This window comes from Phlebotomus papatasi, chromosome 1 (genome assembly GCF_024763615.1).
Source record: "Phlebotomus papatasi isolate M1 chromosome 1, Ppap_2.1, whole genome shotgun sequence".
NCBI classification, from domain to species: Eukaryota; Metazoa; Arthropoda; class Insecta; order Diptera; family Psychodidae; genus Phlebotomus; species Phlebotomus papatasi.
In genome coordinates this window covers 48,265,239-48,284,901 of record NC_077222.1, presented here as the reverse complement: position 1 = coordinate 48,284,901, position 19,663 = coordinate 48,265,239, and the positions used below count along the sequence as shown (strand labels likewise).

Below are 19,663 nucleotides of genomic sequence, written 5' to 3'. Positions count from 1 at the left end.
TGAGTCCAAAGAGGTAGCTTTTAGTCGAGATTTTCTGTTTTTCTCCCATCATCTTGTACATTATAATACACATTAATACATTTATATACACATTTAGTAATGCTTTTTATATACAAATAATCCCATTTTGTCAAACAATTTCTATCTCTTGCCATCATTTTCCAGCCTCTCCCATCTCCCACCATTGTCCCACCCCTAAAATCTGCCCTATTTCAGCCCCCTGGAAAAGAGATGTACAAACAGAGATTCCCCCCCCCCCCCCCCCATTGAGAAAATACTCTTTATAATCAGTTTGTAAAGAGTTATTGCTGTTGCTCTGCTATTAAAATCTCTCATTATCTCTTGCCCACCTGTCTCCTTTTCATTTTACAAATATGACAATGATAGTCGGTACAATTTTAGCTATTATGTATATATATATATATATATATATTCCATTTGATATAAAACAGAGAAAAATATTGTTTTGTCTTTGTTAAAGAGAGGTAAAAGGGTGTATCAAGGGGGACTTAACTATATGTATGTTTGTTCACAAGAGTTCTGACGGACATGTTGTATTCCATGTAAGGAACAAGATGAGTAACATCGACGTGTTGTGGTTCTCTGGAAAAGACGGAAATTTCATTTGAAAATCCAACAGACAATATAGCGCTCCAAGGGGTGTCTCACAGTCTCTTCAAAAGTAACAATTCACCGGTTAGGGGAAACCGGGGAAATTTGGGACACTTTTTCATGTTTTGACTTTGAGAGAGTATTCCAAAAAATCACAATAGTGTATTACAATTTTATGCTGTCTATAGAATACTTACGGAGCTTACTGGTATTGATTTTATAAAAAGTGCTCGATAAAACTTCGAAAGCAACTGAATTTTCTTGGAGAAGATAAAACATTTAACTTGACGCTTTGTCCCAAACCTCCCCGATTTGGGGCAGTATGGGATGCATTTTTTCTCGCATAATTTGCATTATTGGAGCATGTTAATTAATTTTAAGTACTAGATAAAAAATATTTTTAATAGAAATAAAAATATTTAATCTTTTTTTTCAGATTTAGAAATTATTATCAATCTAATTTGTACGATAGAGTCATTTATTGTCAATCAATTACACTATGCAGCAAATTCACAACTTTTTTTGCTAACAGAGATCTCACATGGTACGTTTGATAGACTCAAGTCCCCTGATTAAGAATCTGGTCTTGTTTTTGATCCAACACGTAACATTTTTTTTTATTAATACTTTTATATTTTTTCTGCTTTGCCTTACACTATCCGATATATCTCAGGTTCTAGTGAACAGAACTTAAAAAGTGTGGGTCCGTTAGAAAGCTCATTAACTGTGCTTCAATTTTGATAATAACAAAAGACTTTGTAAAACCACTCCTTCAGGGTGTAAAATTGAAGTTTCTCTAAGAATTACCAGAAAAATGGTCTTAAAGTGAGGTTTTAAAAATTTGTATAAAATAAACTAAACAAAAAAAATAAAAATTCATTGACACCAGGCGATAGGCACCACTTAGGACTACAATTTTGCTCATCTAAGACATCCCGCTCCGATCACTCTAAATGCCTCATTTTTTGGTTTTTGTCATTTTCCAAAAATATGAAGTACCTATTTTAGAGCAAATTTCCTAAGGATTTCTGAGAAAATATCTTTTAAAACTTATGTGAAACATATATAAATGTTGAGGTTCTTCTTTAAACCGATCGGGAAATTATCAACATGATTTTCATTAATTTTTCACGCGAGTAGATTTTCTTGCAACTTTTAGTTTTGAACTCACTGACGGATTCCTGTTTGATTTTATGACAACTGCATAGTACACAGTTTTTCCTTATTTCTCTGAATAAGCTCTCGTCTTGCCCTTTCTGGAGAATTTGTGAGAATTGTAGAGGATATTGCTCGAGAAATTTTCGAGGAAATAGTTTTCAACGGGATTGAGCAAAGGTCGAATATCCTCTGGAGAGTAAATTATATTAATTCCCAAGACATTGATGGTTCAATTGTCTCTAGTTAGAGACATCTGCTCCACTGGTGAAGTTTGCCCAAGAGGGAGATTTCTAGTAGAAACTGGGCATTTACTCTCCATTTTAACAACAAAAAATTGCACGCCACCTACAATCTTGTCGAAAATCAACGTCCCATTCATCCCCTTTCAGGTGTCCAAAACATCCCCGCGGGTATTTTTGGTATTTGAAACCTTTAAGGAAAAAACAAGAGCGTATAATCTCTGAAACTTTTATAAAAATATGTTTCCAGATTACACTGCTAGCTAATGAGATAAAAAAGTTTTGATTATATATCGCTGATATAAAATACAAAGAGCAAAACTGAGAAATCAAAAAATACAATTTTTATCAATTTTTAAGAAAGTGTTCATAGAATTAAAACAATAAAACTGAGGATATCCATTCTTTTAGTTAGGATCAGTGGCGTACCAAGAGATTTTGGCGCCCAGGGCGAGTATCCTGTCCAGCGGCTCTTGACCATTCTTTTTAAAATAAGGTAAAGTACCCTCACTCGACCGGGTTCCTCGATTCGACCGGTGGGTCAGTTTTTGAATGTTTTATGGTAAATTTCATCAATTTCTATGAATTTGTCACTGGTTCGTATTATTCATGGAATAATTGACCTATTAATGTTAGATCATATGCAAAATATTATAGCAAATATAAATAAATTGAATAAATAAATCTACCGGTCGAGACGAGGAACCGGTCGAGCGAGGGCACTTTACCTTATCTACTGAAATTTTTACGACTTATCATTTACCTACGTATTGAATGTTCGTCTATTGACAGGATATGTTCACAGGATATATGCTAAAAATTGACAGCCAAATTTTCGGAAATTTTCTCTCTTTTTTTATAGATATTTTGGAAAATGTATAAAAATACGTTTTTTAAGATTTTCTCGAAATCAACCGTACCAATTTAAGATGAAAATCTTTAAGAAATGGATAGAAATATTTTAATTAAATTTGTTTCATCGCAGTTCGTAAATTTTTAACATGTTGATATCTAAGGAAGATTTATAGAGAATGACATAAGGAAAATATTCTCAGAACAAACTATCCCCTATCTTAATTTTTCCTGCGATTACCAAGACTTTCCTCTTTAATCTTTAAATATCTTTTAAATCAAAGGGCATGTTTCTTGCGCAGGAATACTCTCCTTGAAAAAAGATTTAAGGTCTCTGGAGATCATACATCTCATTCGAAGTACACTGACAATTGCTGGTACATTTCCCTTAATTGACCTGCTGCAAATAGTATGCCTAGTAAATTATGAAAGCAAATTATTGTTAGTTTAGAAATAAGAACCCCCTCAAGTTTGTTCACAAATCGAATTTTTAATGACAGAATTACACCTTTATAAGGTGATCTAGGTTCATTATTGGCTTTTCCACTCTATAATTTTTCGGCCCCTATTTTGTGGGCGCAATACTTTTAACATGTTCCTATTGGAGTGCCTTCATATTTTAACGCTTTAAGGCTGTCTACACACTATGAGCATTTTTTAAAAAAATTCTTTAAAAAATAACCCTAAAAAGGTTTTTAAAAAGAATCGGCTCTACACTAGTGAAAATTTTTGTAAAAAAATGGATTTTTACAGAAATTTGCCTAGTATGTAAGCAATTTTGTAAAAAAAAAACCGACCCATTTTTATTTTTTAAAATTTTTTTTAAAGAATTTTTTTAAAAAATGCTCATATGTGTAGACAGCTTAAGATTAAACTTTCTCAATTTTCGGCGCCCCTATTTTTGGCGTTCTAATTTAGATGTCCTATTTTCTAAATATTCCCAATTTCTTACGCCATTATTTTTTCTTTCTAATTTTTTAGCGTCTAGGAACTATAATTTTATAAGTGCTCATTTTTAAAGCGCCCCTACAGTTTATAATACTTTCATTTTTAGTGTCTCTAAGTTTTTGGTTGCCTTACGGCGCCCCTAATTTTTACGGCGCCCGGGGCGATCGCCCCTTTCGCCCCCGCCACGGTACGGATATGGTCAGGATACATCTTAATATTTTTTACGATTGAGTAGTGGTTAAATCCCATTTATTTCAAAAATATTGAAAAAGTCGCCTTGTCCCACACTACCCCTGATCCAAACTCCCCGGTCTCCCCTATATAGTGAGGTTTTCTCGTGAATCTTAAATGACCTTTTCCTGGGTTTTCCTTTCACAAACTCTTATCCTACCGAAATATCCGATCAGCATTTCCTGCAATACTATACCAAATGGCATTACATGCTTCAGCAATTTCTATTTTTCTCTTTCGTCAATTGAATGAAAATACCATAGATTGTTCTCACAATTCAATTTCAAAGAACACAAAATTCTGCCTTATTTTTCTTTCTACCAATATCACTTCCCTTTTCAAGTTAATCTAAAAGGATTTTATTACTCTACCAAGAGTCACATTATTGCAGAAGCTTCTTTTTATTATTGCTGTTGTACTAATTGTTGTAAGGGAGCTTTTTAGAGTGATGTATTAAAAGAAAATAGCAAGGCGATATTCTTATTAAATTGTTTGAACAAAACACGTAATAAAAGCGATAAAAAAAGGTATTTAAAATACAGCATCAGCATGAAGTGTGTTGCATATATTCTGCTGCAGAAATAAATCCTCTTGTGGCATACATATGTAGTTTTACTTTATGACTTCTCACAGAAATGTCCTGAATTGCAATTTAAAACTAAACTATGTGTCACATTTTCTGAGCAGACGGTGCAAAAATGTATTATCTTTTAACGTTTTACATATCTAAAAAGTCCTTAAATGTAGAAATCAAAGAAATTTATAAAGAAATAACGATAATGTTGAATTAATGCTTTGCAAGTTGCATTTTTAATTGAAATTCGGTGCATCATTTTTAAAATCGATTTTTAAGTAAATAAATGTATTTTTGTACTTAAAATTGTTTATAAGAGCTTTTGTATAGATTGACAGAAATATTGTGCGAGAATAAAATGTATGAGCCCAAATAGGAGACAAAGGAATCAAGTAGAATATGATTTTAAATAAACCTAGCGTGATGTATATTTTTTTGTTAAAAATGCACTGCAATTTTACATGAATGTATTGTTAATTGATACAAATGATTCTTATGCCATATACATTACTGATAAGGGAACCTGGGGCAAAATGTGATAAGTTGAAAATATTTTTTAAATTCGATATTTTCCGAGATAAAATGCATCTTGAACCTTCAATTTTTATTACACAGAAAAAAATGTTTTGTAAAATTGTTCGTGAATGTATGTGAATTCCTGTGGGAGAGTTACAAAATGCTCGTAAAATGTAATACCCACAAACAAATTTGTAAAACTTTATACTTTTTCACAAACCTTACTATAGTAACATAATCACTTCACGAACATTTTCTGTTCTCTTGGAAACATTTGTTCGTACATTTTTGTTTGTTTGACACAACTTAACGAACAAATTACAAAATTTTACGAACATGGTTTTGCGTGTTTACGAACATTTACGAACAAGTGTTTGGAAAAGAACAAAAACCGGTCGTTAAGTAATCATGTCACGAAAAATTTTGTAAAAAAAGTACAAACTTTTATAAAGTTTTTGGTAATTAGGGGAAGTGCTTATAATTTTGGACAGTCTGCTTATAAGCATCGAAGTTCCAAGTTTGAAGTGCGATATTTTCTATACTAATTGACATTTCTTGTTACTCTCTTTTCAGAAGGGTTGTTTAGAAACTTAGAAAGCTGTTTATCGTCTTATTTTTATTAAAATTAGTTTTAATACGTTTAAAAATGAATTGATAAGTAGAGGTGACCTTGGCTCTTATTTTGGACAACTTGTTTATTAATTTGGCCAACTTGGCTGTAAATTTGGACAGCTAATCCGCCTCAATAGGATGCCCATTGTTCTTCATTTGATGAACCAATCTTACCAAGTCCTCTTCCTGTTCATGTAAGGGAAACGTAGAATGTCACAGAAGCCCGGAAACTTTCCATATCATTCATTAAAGTGAGTTGACTTCGATACTCCAAGTACGTGCAGATTCGCTCATTCCCTGACCTTTCCGGGAGCCTTTCAAGGCATTACTCGCTACATCTCTTTCGTAGAGATGATGCTCCTTTGTTTCTCCAGGCATTTGTCCAACCTAGTCATCACAAAAGCTAAAACTTCACGAAATTTCGTGAGAAAAACACCTGTCCAAAATAAGAATCATCACCTCACTGGTAAATGTCTTAAAACATTTCCCATTTTTCACACGAAAAATATAATTCACAAGGCAAATCTCACTTCAGGTCAAATGTACAAATCATCAGTAACGTGAATCAACACAATATTCAATGAATATTCAATAATATCACTCAAAAACAGCGAACAAACTTTGTTAGTACTTCACCAAAACTAAATAAGACTGAAGTAAGCCACGAAGTTCTGTCATATTTCTCGTAAGCAATTGCTCACACTGAATTTTCAACAAAGCAATTTCAACTCAAATCATATTCAAAATTTAACGTATTTAATGTCAAAATCTTCCAAAAAGAACAAATATTTAGATAGAATTCATTTTTCATCAAATATTGGAATAAAAATCCATCATTTTAATCAATTTATTTTTAGTGTCCAATTTTACCCTCAAAGTGTCCAAATTCAGAAACTGTCCAAAATTATGAGCACTTACCCTATTTAACAAAATATTTTTTCTATTTATTATAACCCTTTTGAAATTTCTTAAACACTCAAAGTATAAAAATATTTCAAAAATATGGAAAATGAAAAATTACACAATTTTGAGCTCTCTTTTTAAAATTATTTTGCTAACTGCTGACATTTTGACTAATTTACTAAAAAATGTTGCATTTTAATGTTTCCAAAATAATCCATTGAACACAGGCCCATTGCCTGTTTTAGGATTTTACGAAGAGTTTTTTTTCTCTAGAAATTATTTTATCGAGAATGAACAGTCAGATGTGTCAAAGGGTCAGAAAAATCTGATAGAAATTGTCAAAAATCTGCACTAAGAAATATTTACTCGGCCCATACTTTGTCTTTAATTCGCCTGGTTTGTACGTGAAATACTGTCCAACTTTTTCTAAAATCTTATCAAAAATTGGTGTAGGATAAAAAAGTCTTGAAAAGTAATTTTCAGGTAAATTAATACAATCACCCCAATGGCAAATTCTGTTTTTTATGGGCTCTATACACTAGAGAAATTTATGTCCATATGAAAGCAAATTCCCTACGCTTTTGTGTAGGAAAAATTCTTCAATATGGACATAAATTTCTTTAGTGTGCACAGGTCATTACTCAACTTACAGAACCGATAGTGAAAAGTTATTTAGACAGAAATCTAGTAGTATATTTATCCCTCCACAGGGATCAGTAACTTCTAAAAGGGGAACAGTCCCCACTTTTAAAATATTTCGCGTAAGGGTTGCAAATGCAGAGAAATTCCCATACGTGTTTGTATGCAAAAGTTGCACTTGGCTTCAACTCCGCAGCCCACATGCCAGGGGGGTGAATACGATAAATATTCTCTGAGTAAAAGAGTTAAAAACTGTGAAAAAAATTGGAATATAAATTTATCTAACAAAATAATCTGAAATTTCTTGCAGAACAGCTCATAAATTGCTAAAGGTTAATCAATTTTGGAAAGTACTTTTTTTATATTTCGACAAATGCGGTCGTAACAATTTTTCGTTTTACCTAAGCTAAAGGCCTCAGAATAAACGACTGGTCCAGAAATATTATTCCTAACAATATCCTTAATTAAAAATTAATAACTATCTTAATTTAAAGTTAATAACTGTTAGTTCCTTAATAATTGTAAAATGCTTTGCTTGGGGCATGAGTAATTGTTTATTATTTATTATTATTGTTTACTCTTCATCGACAATGAAAATTTTGTAAAAAACAATTTAAAAAAATAAGACGTGGAGCCGGACTTTTTCTCCGTTCAGGGAACTAGAAAACCTTCCTACGTTTTTGATATGTTCTAAACTTAGTTCAGAGAAATATTTCTTACCAAAATAGCTTTTAGAAAATGATTTGAAAACTATTAGACTATTACTCGTTGAAAAAGGATTCCTATTTATTCAACTGCCAAAATTTATTTAGAAGCATATATTGCATATATTAGAAGGCCTTCGCCTTAATTTTAATTTTTTTCATCTTAATTTTTTTAAAGAAGGGAATGATCGAATAGGGGACATTAATGGACAAAAGATATGATTAGACTATCTCCGAAAAAAATCAGAATATAAAAAAGTCATTTTACTCGGAGATATACCAAAATCATGTTTTTGAAGATCATGTTGTAGGAGCGTTAGGAGTACAAAATGTAAATGTTTCTTTAGAAAATATCGATTTATGTGAGGAGTCATCGAAGAACGAAGGTCGATATCCTGACTGTTTGGCCTCAGCCTTCTAGCAAGTGCACAAAATTGAAAATTTATAATTTCCATTTATGCTCTTTCTTAAACGATAAAATATTTTGCTTGTTTATTTCTGAAACTTAAAGTTACATTTTAAAATTCACCAGTCTAATTATTCACAGTGGAATTTTAAATTCTTTACTGTTTTATAAGTTGCTGAAATATTAAATAGTTTTCCGAAAACGTTGAGTATAGTTAAAATTTTCGTTATATAAAAGTAGAAGAGTTCATAGTGAATATTTTCAAATATTTTTTTTTTTTTATAAAGTTAAAGTTGAACAATTTCTTTGCGGCGCGCGTTCGATAGATTTCAATTTAAAGTTTTAAAAAATTGTCACTTTATAGCCAAAATATAAATCATCCTTTGTTATAGTGTATAAGTTGTAGAATTTAAGGGATTTAAAGCTGTAATATCATTCTTAGAATCGAGGGGTTTCATCCATGAGAAAATAAAGGGATCAGAGTTATAGAGTACGAGCCCAAATTATGCTAACCTATAACAATTTCAAACACTGAAAAAATTATACAATTATAGGATAATAAAATCAAACTTTTAAACTACTTTTGTTATCTGAAATAATTTTTAATAAGTGATCTAATAACTAAGTATAAAAACTTAAAGACTAATAACCTATCGAAAACTGTAGCAATATAAGAGTCAAACGAATTAATACTAGAGTCGTAGGGAACTTGTTTGTGATTTGGGACAGCTTGTAATTTTGGACACTTTGACGGTAATTTTGGACAATACAAGTAAATTGATTAAATTTATGGAATTTTTTTCCAATATTTAATGAATGCCTATTGTATTTTATCTAAGTATTTATTCTTCTTAGAAGATGTTAACACCCAATTCGTTTCATTTTGAATATAGTTTGAATTAAAACTCTTTTGTTGAAACTTTTGTTTTGAGTAATTTCTTGCGAGAAATATGACCTAGTTTTCTTGTTTACTTCAGTCTTATTTACCTTTGGTGAAGTATTACTAATTTTTCTTCGATATTTTTAAGTGATTTTATCAAATATTCATTGAAATATTCAGCATCTCGAAATTTTGTAAATTTTTAGTATTTGTGATGACTGGGTTATAAAAATGCCTGAAGAAACAAATGATTATCATACCTAAGCGTTAAAAGGGTACCGGAAAGGCAAGGGAATGTGTGAATCAGCCGCAACTCTTTTTAATAAATTAATGGAAAGTTTCCGAACTCTTTAGAACAGTCTACGGTAACTGATCATAAATAGAAAGAGTATTTGGTGAGCTTAGTTCTTAAACTGAACAACAATGGGATTTAGCCAGATTAGCTGTTCAAAATTACAACCAAAGTGTCCAAAATTACAATCACGGTGTTCAAAATTACAGTCAAATTCATCTCTACATATTTATTTATTTTTAAAAGTATTATGCCTAAAGCACAATAACTTTAATAACTTTTGTATGTTAAAGTTTCAAAATTATCTATTAGTGTGAGTGAGAAGACTTTATCTAGATTTCACTCGCTCTCATTGAAATGTCAAAAACATGTTCACTAAACAGACGTTATTGTGTGTTGGACACTAGGATTAATTTTAGAAAAAGCAAAGATGATAAACTGCTTATCAAGATCCCAAATAACACTTCTGAAAAGGAAATAACAAAAAAACTTAAATTTGTATTGAAAATATTGCACTGCAATCTTAGAACTTTGGTGCTTATGCACCCTGGCCTAAATTATGAGTACATCCCCTATTGTACTCAATTCTGAGGCAAAAAGTTTAACTTTTTGAACACGAGCGGGGCATTTTTTATTCATAAATACTCCTAAGGGGAAAAATTTAATAATTTGTAAGTAAAAAGCTATTTTCATAATTCTTTTCTTTATTACATGCCCTCAAAGAGTAAAAGAAATATTATTGCAAAAACTAAAGATTACTATAAATTCTAAAACAAATTATGGTGACACTGGATATTTTAGAAGCTTACTTCAAATTGTTCATTGCTCCTAAAGGCCTCTACACACTAGAAGCAATTTCTTTAAAAAATGCCTTTTAAAGAAAATTTCCCCTATCCTTGTAGGCAGAAACGTCAGAATTTCTTAAAAAGGCATTTTTTTACGAAAATTGCTTCTAGTGTGTACACTGAGAAAAAAAGATGGTGCGATTAACATTTTTTCCTCAGAAATTTAACACTTTTTAGGTGTGAAAATATATCAACATTTTTTTCATGTTAATTTTGCACCTTATTAAGGGTAAAAATAACATGAAAAAGGGTACCCTTAACCCCTAATACACCTAAAAAGGTTAATATTTAAACCGATTTCGGATCAATACTGCAGGGTAAAATTAACATTTCCGGAATGTTATTTTAACTTTTTCGGATTTCTCTCAGTATATTGACACCATAGGTTTTAAAAGTTTTCGGTTGTCTTAAAATTCAAGACAAAGTAAGGGTTTTTTGGATGTGGTAATGTGGAGTTAAAGGTAAATTATGCTTTTTATGTTATCTCACAAGGTGCTTGAGATTAACTCTAAAATTTAAAAATAATCTGAAGCAGATTCAATTTTCCTTTTCACTTTAAGTAATGTAAAATTCGTTACATTTTGGCTTAAAATCTTAAAGAATTTTGTGACGCTTTAAAATTTAAGACATTATTAGGGAATCCGAAAGTGGCTTTAAAAGGTGAATTTCAATATTTAAAGCTTAGAGATTAATCCTAAAATTGAAGACTTTATCGTAAATTACGGATTGGCCTTGGAAGGTTAAATTAAATATTTTTTTAAGAAGATTTTGTTATATAGTAATTTAAAAAAATACGGCTTAAAATAATTTACTCGTTTTATAAACTTTTGAAAGAGATATTAGTCTATTTCGTTTGAAATTTTAGCTAACATTGCTAATTGCTCTTCAGTCATTTTGACTAATGTCAATTTTAACTAATGATTTCAATAGTCAATTAGACAATAATTTAACCAAAAAAAATTTCAGGCCATGATCAATATGACGAAATATAGAATTGAGACACCCCTTATTTCGTGATTCACCTGAGTACAAAAAAATGCACAAAATTGATGATAGGTGGGCGGAAAGGCGTGTGCAGTGATGGAATTGTGAATAAAAAAGAATAATGTGTGTACTATGCTAGATATTTATCATGTTGTGTGTATGTTTTAACGAATATAAATAATTTTATTGACAAAATAATTGATTAAAATTGATGGGAAGAGTTATTTTTGTTCACCAAACAATGACTTATGATGTGTTTTGTGTGCTATGTGCAGTAAATTATGTATGATATATGCATTGTGCTTTTCCTCATTTTCCAACCCCCTTTTTACTGTCCGAAATTTGCGCTGGGTTTTCTATGATGGTGCAGTGGTGCAAATGACGAAAAAGTGGCAAAATGAGCAATGAGAGAAGATGTACAAAGTGAATAAAAAAAACACAATGAAAACTAATTTCTGTGCATTTCTACCAGCAGTTTCTCACATTGTTGGGATGTGCTGCACTTTTTTGGGTGCACATTAGGCTTCTTTTTTTTCTTGAATGAAACATCTCTGTTTTTTTGTCCCTTCAGCAAAGTATCTATTTTGCATTTAATATGATGGTGTCCACTTGAAATGCGGCGAATAAGTGGTAAAATATTTATATATGTATATAAAATATATATCTGTTTGAAATCTAAACATTGCACCCACCCCCACAGAAGGACTCACACAAAATACATCGAGGCAAATTGTGCCAAATGGGGAATGGGAAGGACGATGGAGGCTTAAATGTGGTTTGAGCCCATGAATGGAACATTTCATGCCCCGTATATACAAACATTTATTACATAATCATTTTGTGGAAATGAACAGTGGATGTGGATGCTCTTTAAAGTGTTACATTTTACATACCAGAGATTTTGATTTCATTTTCGGTTGGTATTTCCGCCGAAGTTTCCGAGGACAGCACACACATAGTATCCGAAGGAATGCTCTATATCCAACAATCCATGAGATTGACGGGACGTCGGAGACAAGTTGAGGAGCGCGTGTGAGGATGAGAGAAAAAGTAATTTACTCAATTTTTTATGTATTAAATCCATCCCATCTCGAATGTACTTTATCAAATTGTCGTGAGAACGTTAGGCATGCAGACGTTGGGGTAAAACATTGGGGAAATTTGTTAATGTACTTCTAATCGCATTATTTCACATGGCACGAAGAAAAAAGAAAGCTGCAGAGAAATATGGGGATTTTGCGACTGAATTGAATTAGTTGGATTTTTTTGCAATACCATAACTTTTTTTTTAACTAAAAAAAAAAGAAACGATTTTATAGGGAGGTAATATTTGAAGTAGTTTTGGATTTTCTATCAAATAATTTTAGGTTCCGCCCATACGCTCGATTAACTGTTGTCATTTTTTTTTAATTTTCAATATTTAAATACAAATCCAAAAAAATACTCCACGGTATACTGTAGCACCTTAGTGACAGATTACTCCTATAAGTGCAGAATCAAATTGACTGTAAAATTTCTCATTGTTTTTCGTTAATTTACTCATTTCCATTGAAATTCTTACGCAAATTCTCAATTAACGTGTTACCTTATCTCATACTCGGTGGCACAAGGTGAAAATAATTTAAGAAAAAGAAATAAAACGAAAATATGACAAACGGTGAGCAAAACAAAAAAACTGTACGATTAATTTCTCGTCCAGTTTTTTTGCTCGCCGTTTATAGAATTTTCGTTTTATTTCTTCAATTTTCTTATATTATTTTCATTTAATGCTACCGAGTATGAGATAAGGTAATACGGTAATTGAGAATTTGCGTAAGAATTCCAATGAAAATTCCAATAAATTCCAATGCGTAAATTAACGAAATACGGTGAGGATACGGCGAGCATTTTACTGTCAATGTGATTCTGCCCTAAATCTAATTGAAGGCGAGTTATTAAAAGCTCTGCCCCAAAAAGGAAAATAATGCACCAAATATAATAATTTCTTAAATAGCATATATACATAACTATAAGAAAATACAATGTAAAAGAAATAATTATTTCTTAGATCAGATGGGCAGAAGAGGTTCCCTAGACACGTTTATTCTAAGCTACACGCTACCTTATTTGAATTTTCGTTTCGGAATTTACTCTACGGGAATTAAAATATTATCGTACTTATAATAAAAGTTTTATAGGGGCTTAGTCAAGTTTTTTTTTGCTGGCGGGATATTTTTGCCAATCTTATCTTATGCCCTCTATACACTTAAGCATTTTATATTCATATTCAAGAGTTTTTCCTACGCAAGTTTGGGAAATTTGCTTCATTATGGATATAAATTTCTTTAGTGTGTTGACGCCATTATACAGGTTTATTGAAAAGTTTCCACAGTAGAGAAGATGAAAGAAAAGCACAGATAAGCTTATTAGTTTCTTCACAGCTGACTCGATGCGATTCACCCCCAAAATTCAATTTACAATCGAATTATAAATAGGAATTATGATTGGATATAAAAACTTGGAATGAGAAATTAGAATTAGAAATTAGAACTTGGTTATTAAATGTAAAGAATTAGAAATTAGAAGTTAGTATTAAACTAGAAATTAGAATTAGAAACTGGAAATTAGAATTATAAATTGAAGGTTAGAATTAGAAGTTGGCATTAGAATTAGAAATTAGAGCTTAGGATTAGAAGTTAGAATTAGGAATTAGGAGTTGGAATTAGAAGTTAGAATTAGACTTTGAAATTAGAAATTGGGAATAGAAGTTATAATTAGAAATTAGGAATTAGAATTAGTAATTAAGAGTTAGAATTAGAAATTAGAAGTTAGAATTAGAAACTAGAAATTAGAATTACACATTAGAGATTAGAATTAGAAGTTTTAATTAGAATTAGAAATTAGAACTTGAGATTAGAAGTTAGAATTAGAAATTAGCCGTTAGAATTGGAAATTAGGAGTTAGAATTAGAAATTAGATGTTAGAATTAGAAACCATAAATTACAATTAGAAATTAGAGATTACAATTAGAAGTTGAAATTAGAATTATAAATTAAAGATTAAAACTAGTAGCGTAAGTGTGCCAAATTCCGGCCAGCTTGCAATTCCGGTCACCTTTTTTGTTCCTTGACTTTCCATAAATTTTTACTTTTTACATACTCTAGAGATTATACAATGCGAAAGAATAGCAAAAAATGTAATTTTGACAAACGAGAAGACGTGAAAAAGACATTGGAAGAATTCCCGAAGGGCAAGGAACTATGAGAATGAAGGTGGCCGAAATAGGGCACCAAAGCTATGTTTCCATTTTTATTCATTTTAAAATGTATTAAGAATGATTTTAGAGTAAATAAAAACGATAAACTGTCTAGAATATTCCAAGGAACGCTCCTTAAGTAGAAAGAATAAAAAAAAATCAATTTGTATTAAAAATATTACATTTCAAACTTGAGACTTTTTTGCTTGCATGCAACTATGCTGAAATTTGGCACACTTACCCTATTTGGAATTAGAATCAGAAAATAAGAATTAGATACTGGAAATTAGAACTAGAAATTGGAGATTAGAATTGGAAATTACAATTTGAGATCGAATTGAGGAGAGTGTTCGCAAAGAATCGCATCGAGAAAACTGTTCTCGGCGAAAATGGTCGATTTTTTGGAGCTTACGTTAGCCCCTTGATGTGCTTTTTGCGTGTCTAACGTATCATCTTCAATGCTTGCAAATTATTTTGAAACTCAAGTAACTAACTGCGAACCAGTGATTTAGAAAGATCAGATTCACCCTATTTATTAAAAGATTTATTCATTCCATATTGTCGTCATCTTCAAGTATAATGCAAGATAAGAAAGGATTATCAGATGAAAATGAGACTTAGTACAGACTCATACAAAGAATGGTACTAAAAATTGTCTAAAATTTAAAAATTCAATCGTAAGAGTTGCTTTGGAAACTTTTCAATGAACCTCTATTTATGTTAAACAACGCCTAAACGGGGCGTGACTTAAAAATATTTTTAGGTAAAATTTACTCAAATAATCCTTAACTACCCTCCCTTAATCACCATCCTGCAAAATATGGTACATATAAAAGAAAGTATATAAAGTTACTGTTGATACATTAAAAAATAATGCCTGATAAATGACTTTATTATATTTATTTTCACTCAGCGAGTAATTAAAATATTTGCACGATTTACCTGTGTTTACACAGAATACAAAATTGATTACCCGTTCCAGAAAAGTGTCAGTTTTAAATTTGTATATTTCATGCTGAATATTAATTATTCGACATCTCATTTTTTATTTAAAACATTTCTTCAGTGCTGTAAATCATAGCATCAGAATTGACGCTGGAAGGGTAGAAAGACAGAATAGCAAATTGGGCACATAATAAAAAAAAGAGCATTGCAATGAGTTGTTGAAGCTTTTTTTTTGGGGGAGGAAAAAGAGGATAGAATTTTATTATTTCCTCCTGCCAGAGGATTCAATTGCGTGGGTGCAGGAAGTGCTACATTGTTCTCCCCGGCATAGATTCACTTTTATGATATATCGTAACTTTTTGGAAGGAAAATACTATAAAGTGATTCATGGGGAAAATTTTATAATTAAGGTATTATTATACTCATATCTTTAAGTTCTACGATAATGAAGGTCAAAGAACTGCTTAATAAATTAAATTTAATGTGAAGAGTTTCTGTAGAACATAATACTATTTTCTTTTATTGAATGTTCCCTAGACGTTGTCCATTTACTTAATCTTGAAGAATCTCACTTTTATTTAATTTCTCTGACAATATAGATTCAAATGACAATGTTATTTATTCAAAGACTTCACATAACTTGCAAAGGATACCACAAAACGGTTTTCTTGAAGTAGATTAATCTGAGATGCTATCAATTTTTGTAGTGTTACTTTTGCGTCTTCCGTAACCGTTATTAGGGTGTCTTTGAAAAATTGGTTTTTTAGGAAATTTTTCATTTTCAATTTTTGGACAACTATATAAACTTGTATTATTTTTTGGGAACATTTTGAATAGTGTTGAGTGAAATGAGATGAAAAGTTCAGTAACAAATTGTAAGAAACAGCTTCATTAAAATTTATTTTTATTTATTTTTTGTTTATATCTCTTTGAATATTTTGTTTGTACTGAAATTTTTCCTCTACTTATTTTCATTTGCGTAGCACTTCCTTCTCGGAATTGTATTTTTATTACTGTTCATTGCTTTCATCTATTATAGTCATACTACTTTGCAGCTGAAGCATTAAATAAAAACATAAATAGGCCAGGGGCCTCTTGACATTTCATTCTTCCTTACGTGTTTGCATAGAGGCACTGAAGACTATTGGCAAGTATTTTCCAAAAGAGAATTCGCTTATCAGTCTGATATATTTCGAAATCGTGCATTAAAAGCTATCTAAAAATACATATTTCATTATGCTCGCCAAAATTATACAAAAACTACGAGCAAATTTGTTTAAGTCGCGTGCAAAATTTTCACAAGGAAAAGTGAAAAATAGCTTCACTTTTTATGAGGAGGCTTGATGGGCCCCTGAATAGGCTTAGTGCCCAGATTGGCTAAGAAAAGGAATTGGTTGTATATGAAATTGATGAACATAAATCCTAATTGCACAAGCTTAAATAATGGTAAAGTTACCAACTCTTTATATATAAACAATCAAAAATAAACAAGGATATCGTTACATAAAGGAGTACTTTAAGTTTGAAAATTGAGAAATGGGACACTAATCCTATTTAAACATTGTATTTCATCATGACCTATTGATACACGATAGCAGTGAAATTGACGGTTATATACATAATATAATTTGTTGAGGGAAAATTTCTCCCAAAAACATGGGATGTTTGTCTAAATTTCACGAAAAGTTTGCACCCTCACGCTCAATGAGGGAGTTGCCGGAGGGAAAGATAGCATTGTGGGTGGATTTGGGTTGATGGATTACCTTCTGAAATCTCGACTCCAGCATGCATAGATGACGGGATTCATGCTGGAATTGATCCAGCCGAGCCATGTAACGACAGCCGATACAATCTCTTCGTGGGCTATGCATTGTATACAGAAGCCCGAGAGGAGATTGACGACAAAGAAGGGGAGCCAGCATACGATGAAGACACCCATCACGATGCCCAACGTCTTGGCGGCTTTCTTCTCCTTGGCAAACTTGGCTAGTTTGCGTGATAGGGAGAAGTTTTTGCCCATCTGCCGATGGCGAGCAATGCCGTTGTTATGAAGAGCCGAGAGAGGTTCTTCTTCGGGGTCCTCGGGTGTGGAAGTGGCCGTGGATGCGGCATGCATGTTGAGGCCCTCACGTGTTGTGCCGCCACGATGGATACGGAGGGTGAGCTGAAGCTTTCCGGAGGCCATTAGGACCTGTTTTGTGCCCAGCTTGAGGGAGCGCGTCTGCACCACGGCGGCACGATAGATGCGGCAATAGGTGAAAACCATGACGAGCAGAGGCAGGTAGAAGGAGATTGTGGAAGAGAAGACGAGGTAGCCGAGGTGTTCGGTAAAGGTGCACTTGAAGGGTGGCATATCGCCCTCACGAGCAGCTCGCCACCATACGATAGCGGGAAAACTGATGGCACAGGAACATACCCATACCACTGCAATGAGAGCGGCTGCTCGTCTCCGACTCATTCGCATGGGGTAGGTGAAGGGGTCCGTGATGGCCCAGTAGCGGTCCAAACTGATCACACAGAGATTAAGAATGGATGCTGTGCTAAATAGTACATCGAGCGAACGCCAGATATCACACCAGTCCGTACCGAAGAACCATGTGTTCTCCAGGACCTCATAGAGGGCCGAAAAGGGCATTACCACCAGACCTACGAGGCAGTCTGCAACAGCTAGACTCGTGACGAAGTAATTTGTGGCCGTATGGAGATAGCGCTCCCGGATTACAGCCAGGATCACGAGGGTGTTGCCGAACACTGTGGTGACAGAGAAGAGGAGCAGGAAGACGAGGAGTCCCAGGCTGTCGTTGGACAGGGCGTCCATATATGCCACAAAGTTGGGCTGCGTGACGCAGCAGTCGTTGGCGGTGGTGAGTGCCGTGAGGAAAATGTATTCGTCATTTTCACTGCTCGCATTCGCAGATCCATTTTCAATTGTGATTACTGAAAACTCCCATAAATAATCCGTACTTACGTTATTCATTATTACTCCCCCGCGTCCGCGCCTTTTTTTACCATTTAACAGTACTTGTACCCATATGAATTGCTATCCATCTCACTCTTTGGTTCCTTTTGGTATTCAGCTTATGTTGCGCGCCTCTTTTTTTTGTCTTGTTCTTCTTCTCTAACCCCGCGGCCCTCCCTTGGCGCCACCAACCCCCCCAAAAAAAAAAAAGACCCCCTTCGGGTTCGCGCCCTTTCGCGTTCTCTGTCACCACCCACCACCTCCCTCGTCTTTCTAATACTCTGTTATTTATTTTCTTCAATGCAATGTGTGATATATATATAAAAATTTTCCTTGTTCGTTCTTTTCTCTCACTCGTCTTTGGGTGTTTGTTGTAGCTGAGTTTGAAAAATTATTCAGCTTTCAACCATTGCTTTGGTATATAATGTTGCTCTTCTTGTTTTTGTTGCTTAATCATGGAAAAATCTTCTATCTGTTCTAGCTTTTTTTTTCTTGTGCACTCACCCCATTTCCATCCCATTCGAATATTTATCCTATATTTCCCCCCTTCCTGAAAACACGCTCCCCAATACTGTAATGCCCTCAACTATGGCAATTTATACAATGAAAGATAATGCGCAAAACACATATGTAAGTTAATATTGCTCTATTCTTATTGTTATTTATAACAAAGAGGCTTGCTCTCTTAGCTTATTGACTTGGAAACATTTCAAAAAAAAAATTCTGTTATTTGTTAATTGTTTTTCTTTTTCATAGGGTTCAGTCTTCCTTGTTCTTTATATAATATTTATCTATTTTTGTCTCCGCTAACATATAATTTCTCTCGCTATAGCTTAATGTATATAAAGTAGGAAATGTATCCGGTGAGTTAACTAAACATCAGTTTTCTCAATGCTAGTTGATTGCTGCGTGTTGTCGGCGTCTGAAAGAGACAGTATTGGATGGGGTGGAAAAAAAAATAAAGAGAGAACAATTAGCCAAAAAGTAAGGCAAAAGAATCAGAGAATTCGTGACTAAAAGATTTTTCTCAGGAAATTTGTAATTAGCTGTTCAGAATCAATTGGAAAGTGCTTTATTATTTTGGTAGACCTATACCCGAGGAGCTTTTTACAATAAACCACAATGTGAC

The 19,663-nt window shown here is 32.7% G+C and overlaps 2 protein-coding genes across 2 annotated transcripts in view; one reads left to right on the top strand and one right to left on the bottom strand.

Moving 5' to 3' along the window:
• The window catches only part of LOC129800103 (Fanconi anemia group M protein homolog), a 62,873-nt gene that overhangs the window by 13,198 nt on the left and 30,012 nt on the right, over positions 1-19,663 (top strand).
• LOC129800100 (dopamine receptor 2) lies at positions 19-18,616 on the bottom strand. Its single transcript, XM_055844478.1, has 3 exons — positions 17,339-18,616; positions 12,289-12,370; positions 19-603 (listed from the first exon to the last, which is right to left on the bottom strand). The coding sequence occupies exons 1-3, from the start codon at positions 18,550-18,552 to the stop codon at positions 514-516; spliced, it is 1,386 nt and encodes a 461-aa protein (XP_055700453.1). The 5' UTR covers positions 18,553-18,616; the 3' UTR covers positions 19-513.

Excerpts from the sequence above, each read along its gene's own strand:
- LOC129800100 (XM_055844478.1), bottom strand. The coding sequence starts at position 18,552 with ATGAATAACGTAAGTACGGATTATTTATGGGAGTTTTCAGTAATCACA. Across the intron at positions 12,371-17,338 it reads TGGAGTCGAGATTTCAGAAG|AGCATTCCTTCGGATACTAT; the intron begins GTAATCCATCAA and ends TGTTGGATATAG. Across the intron at positions 604-12,288 it reads AAATGAAATCAAAATCTCTG|AGAACCACAACACGTCGATG; the intron begins GTATGTAAAATG and ends CGTCTTTTCCAG.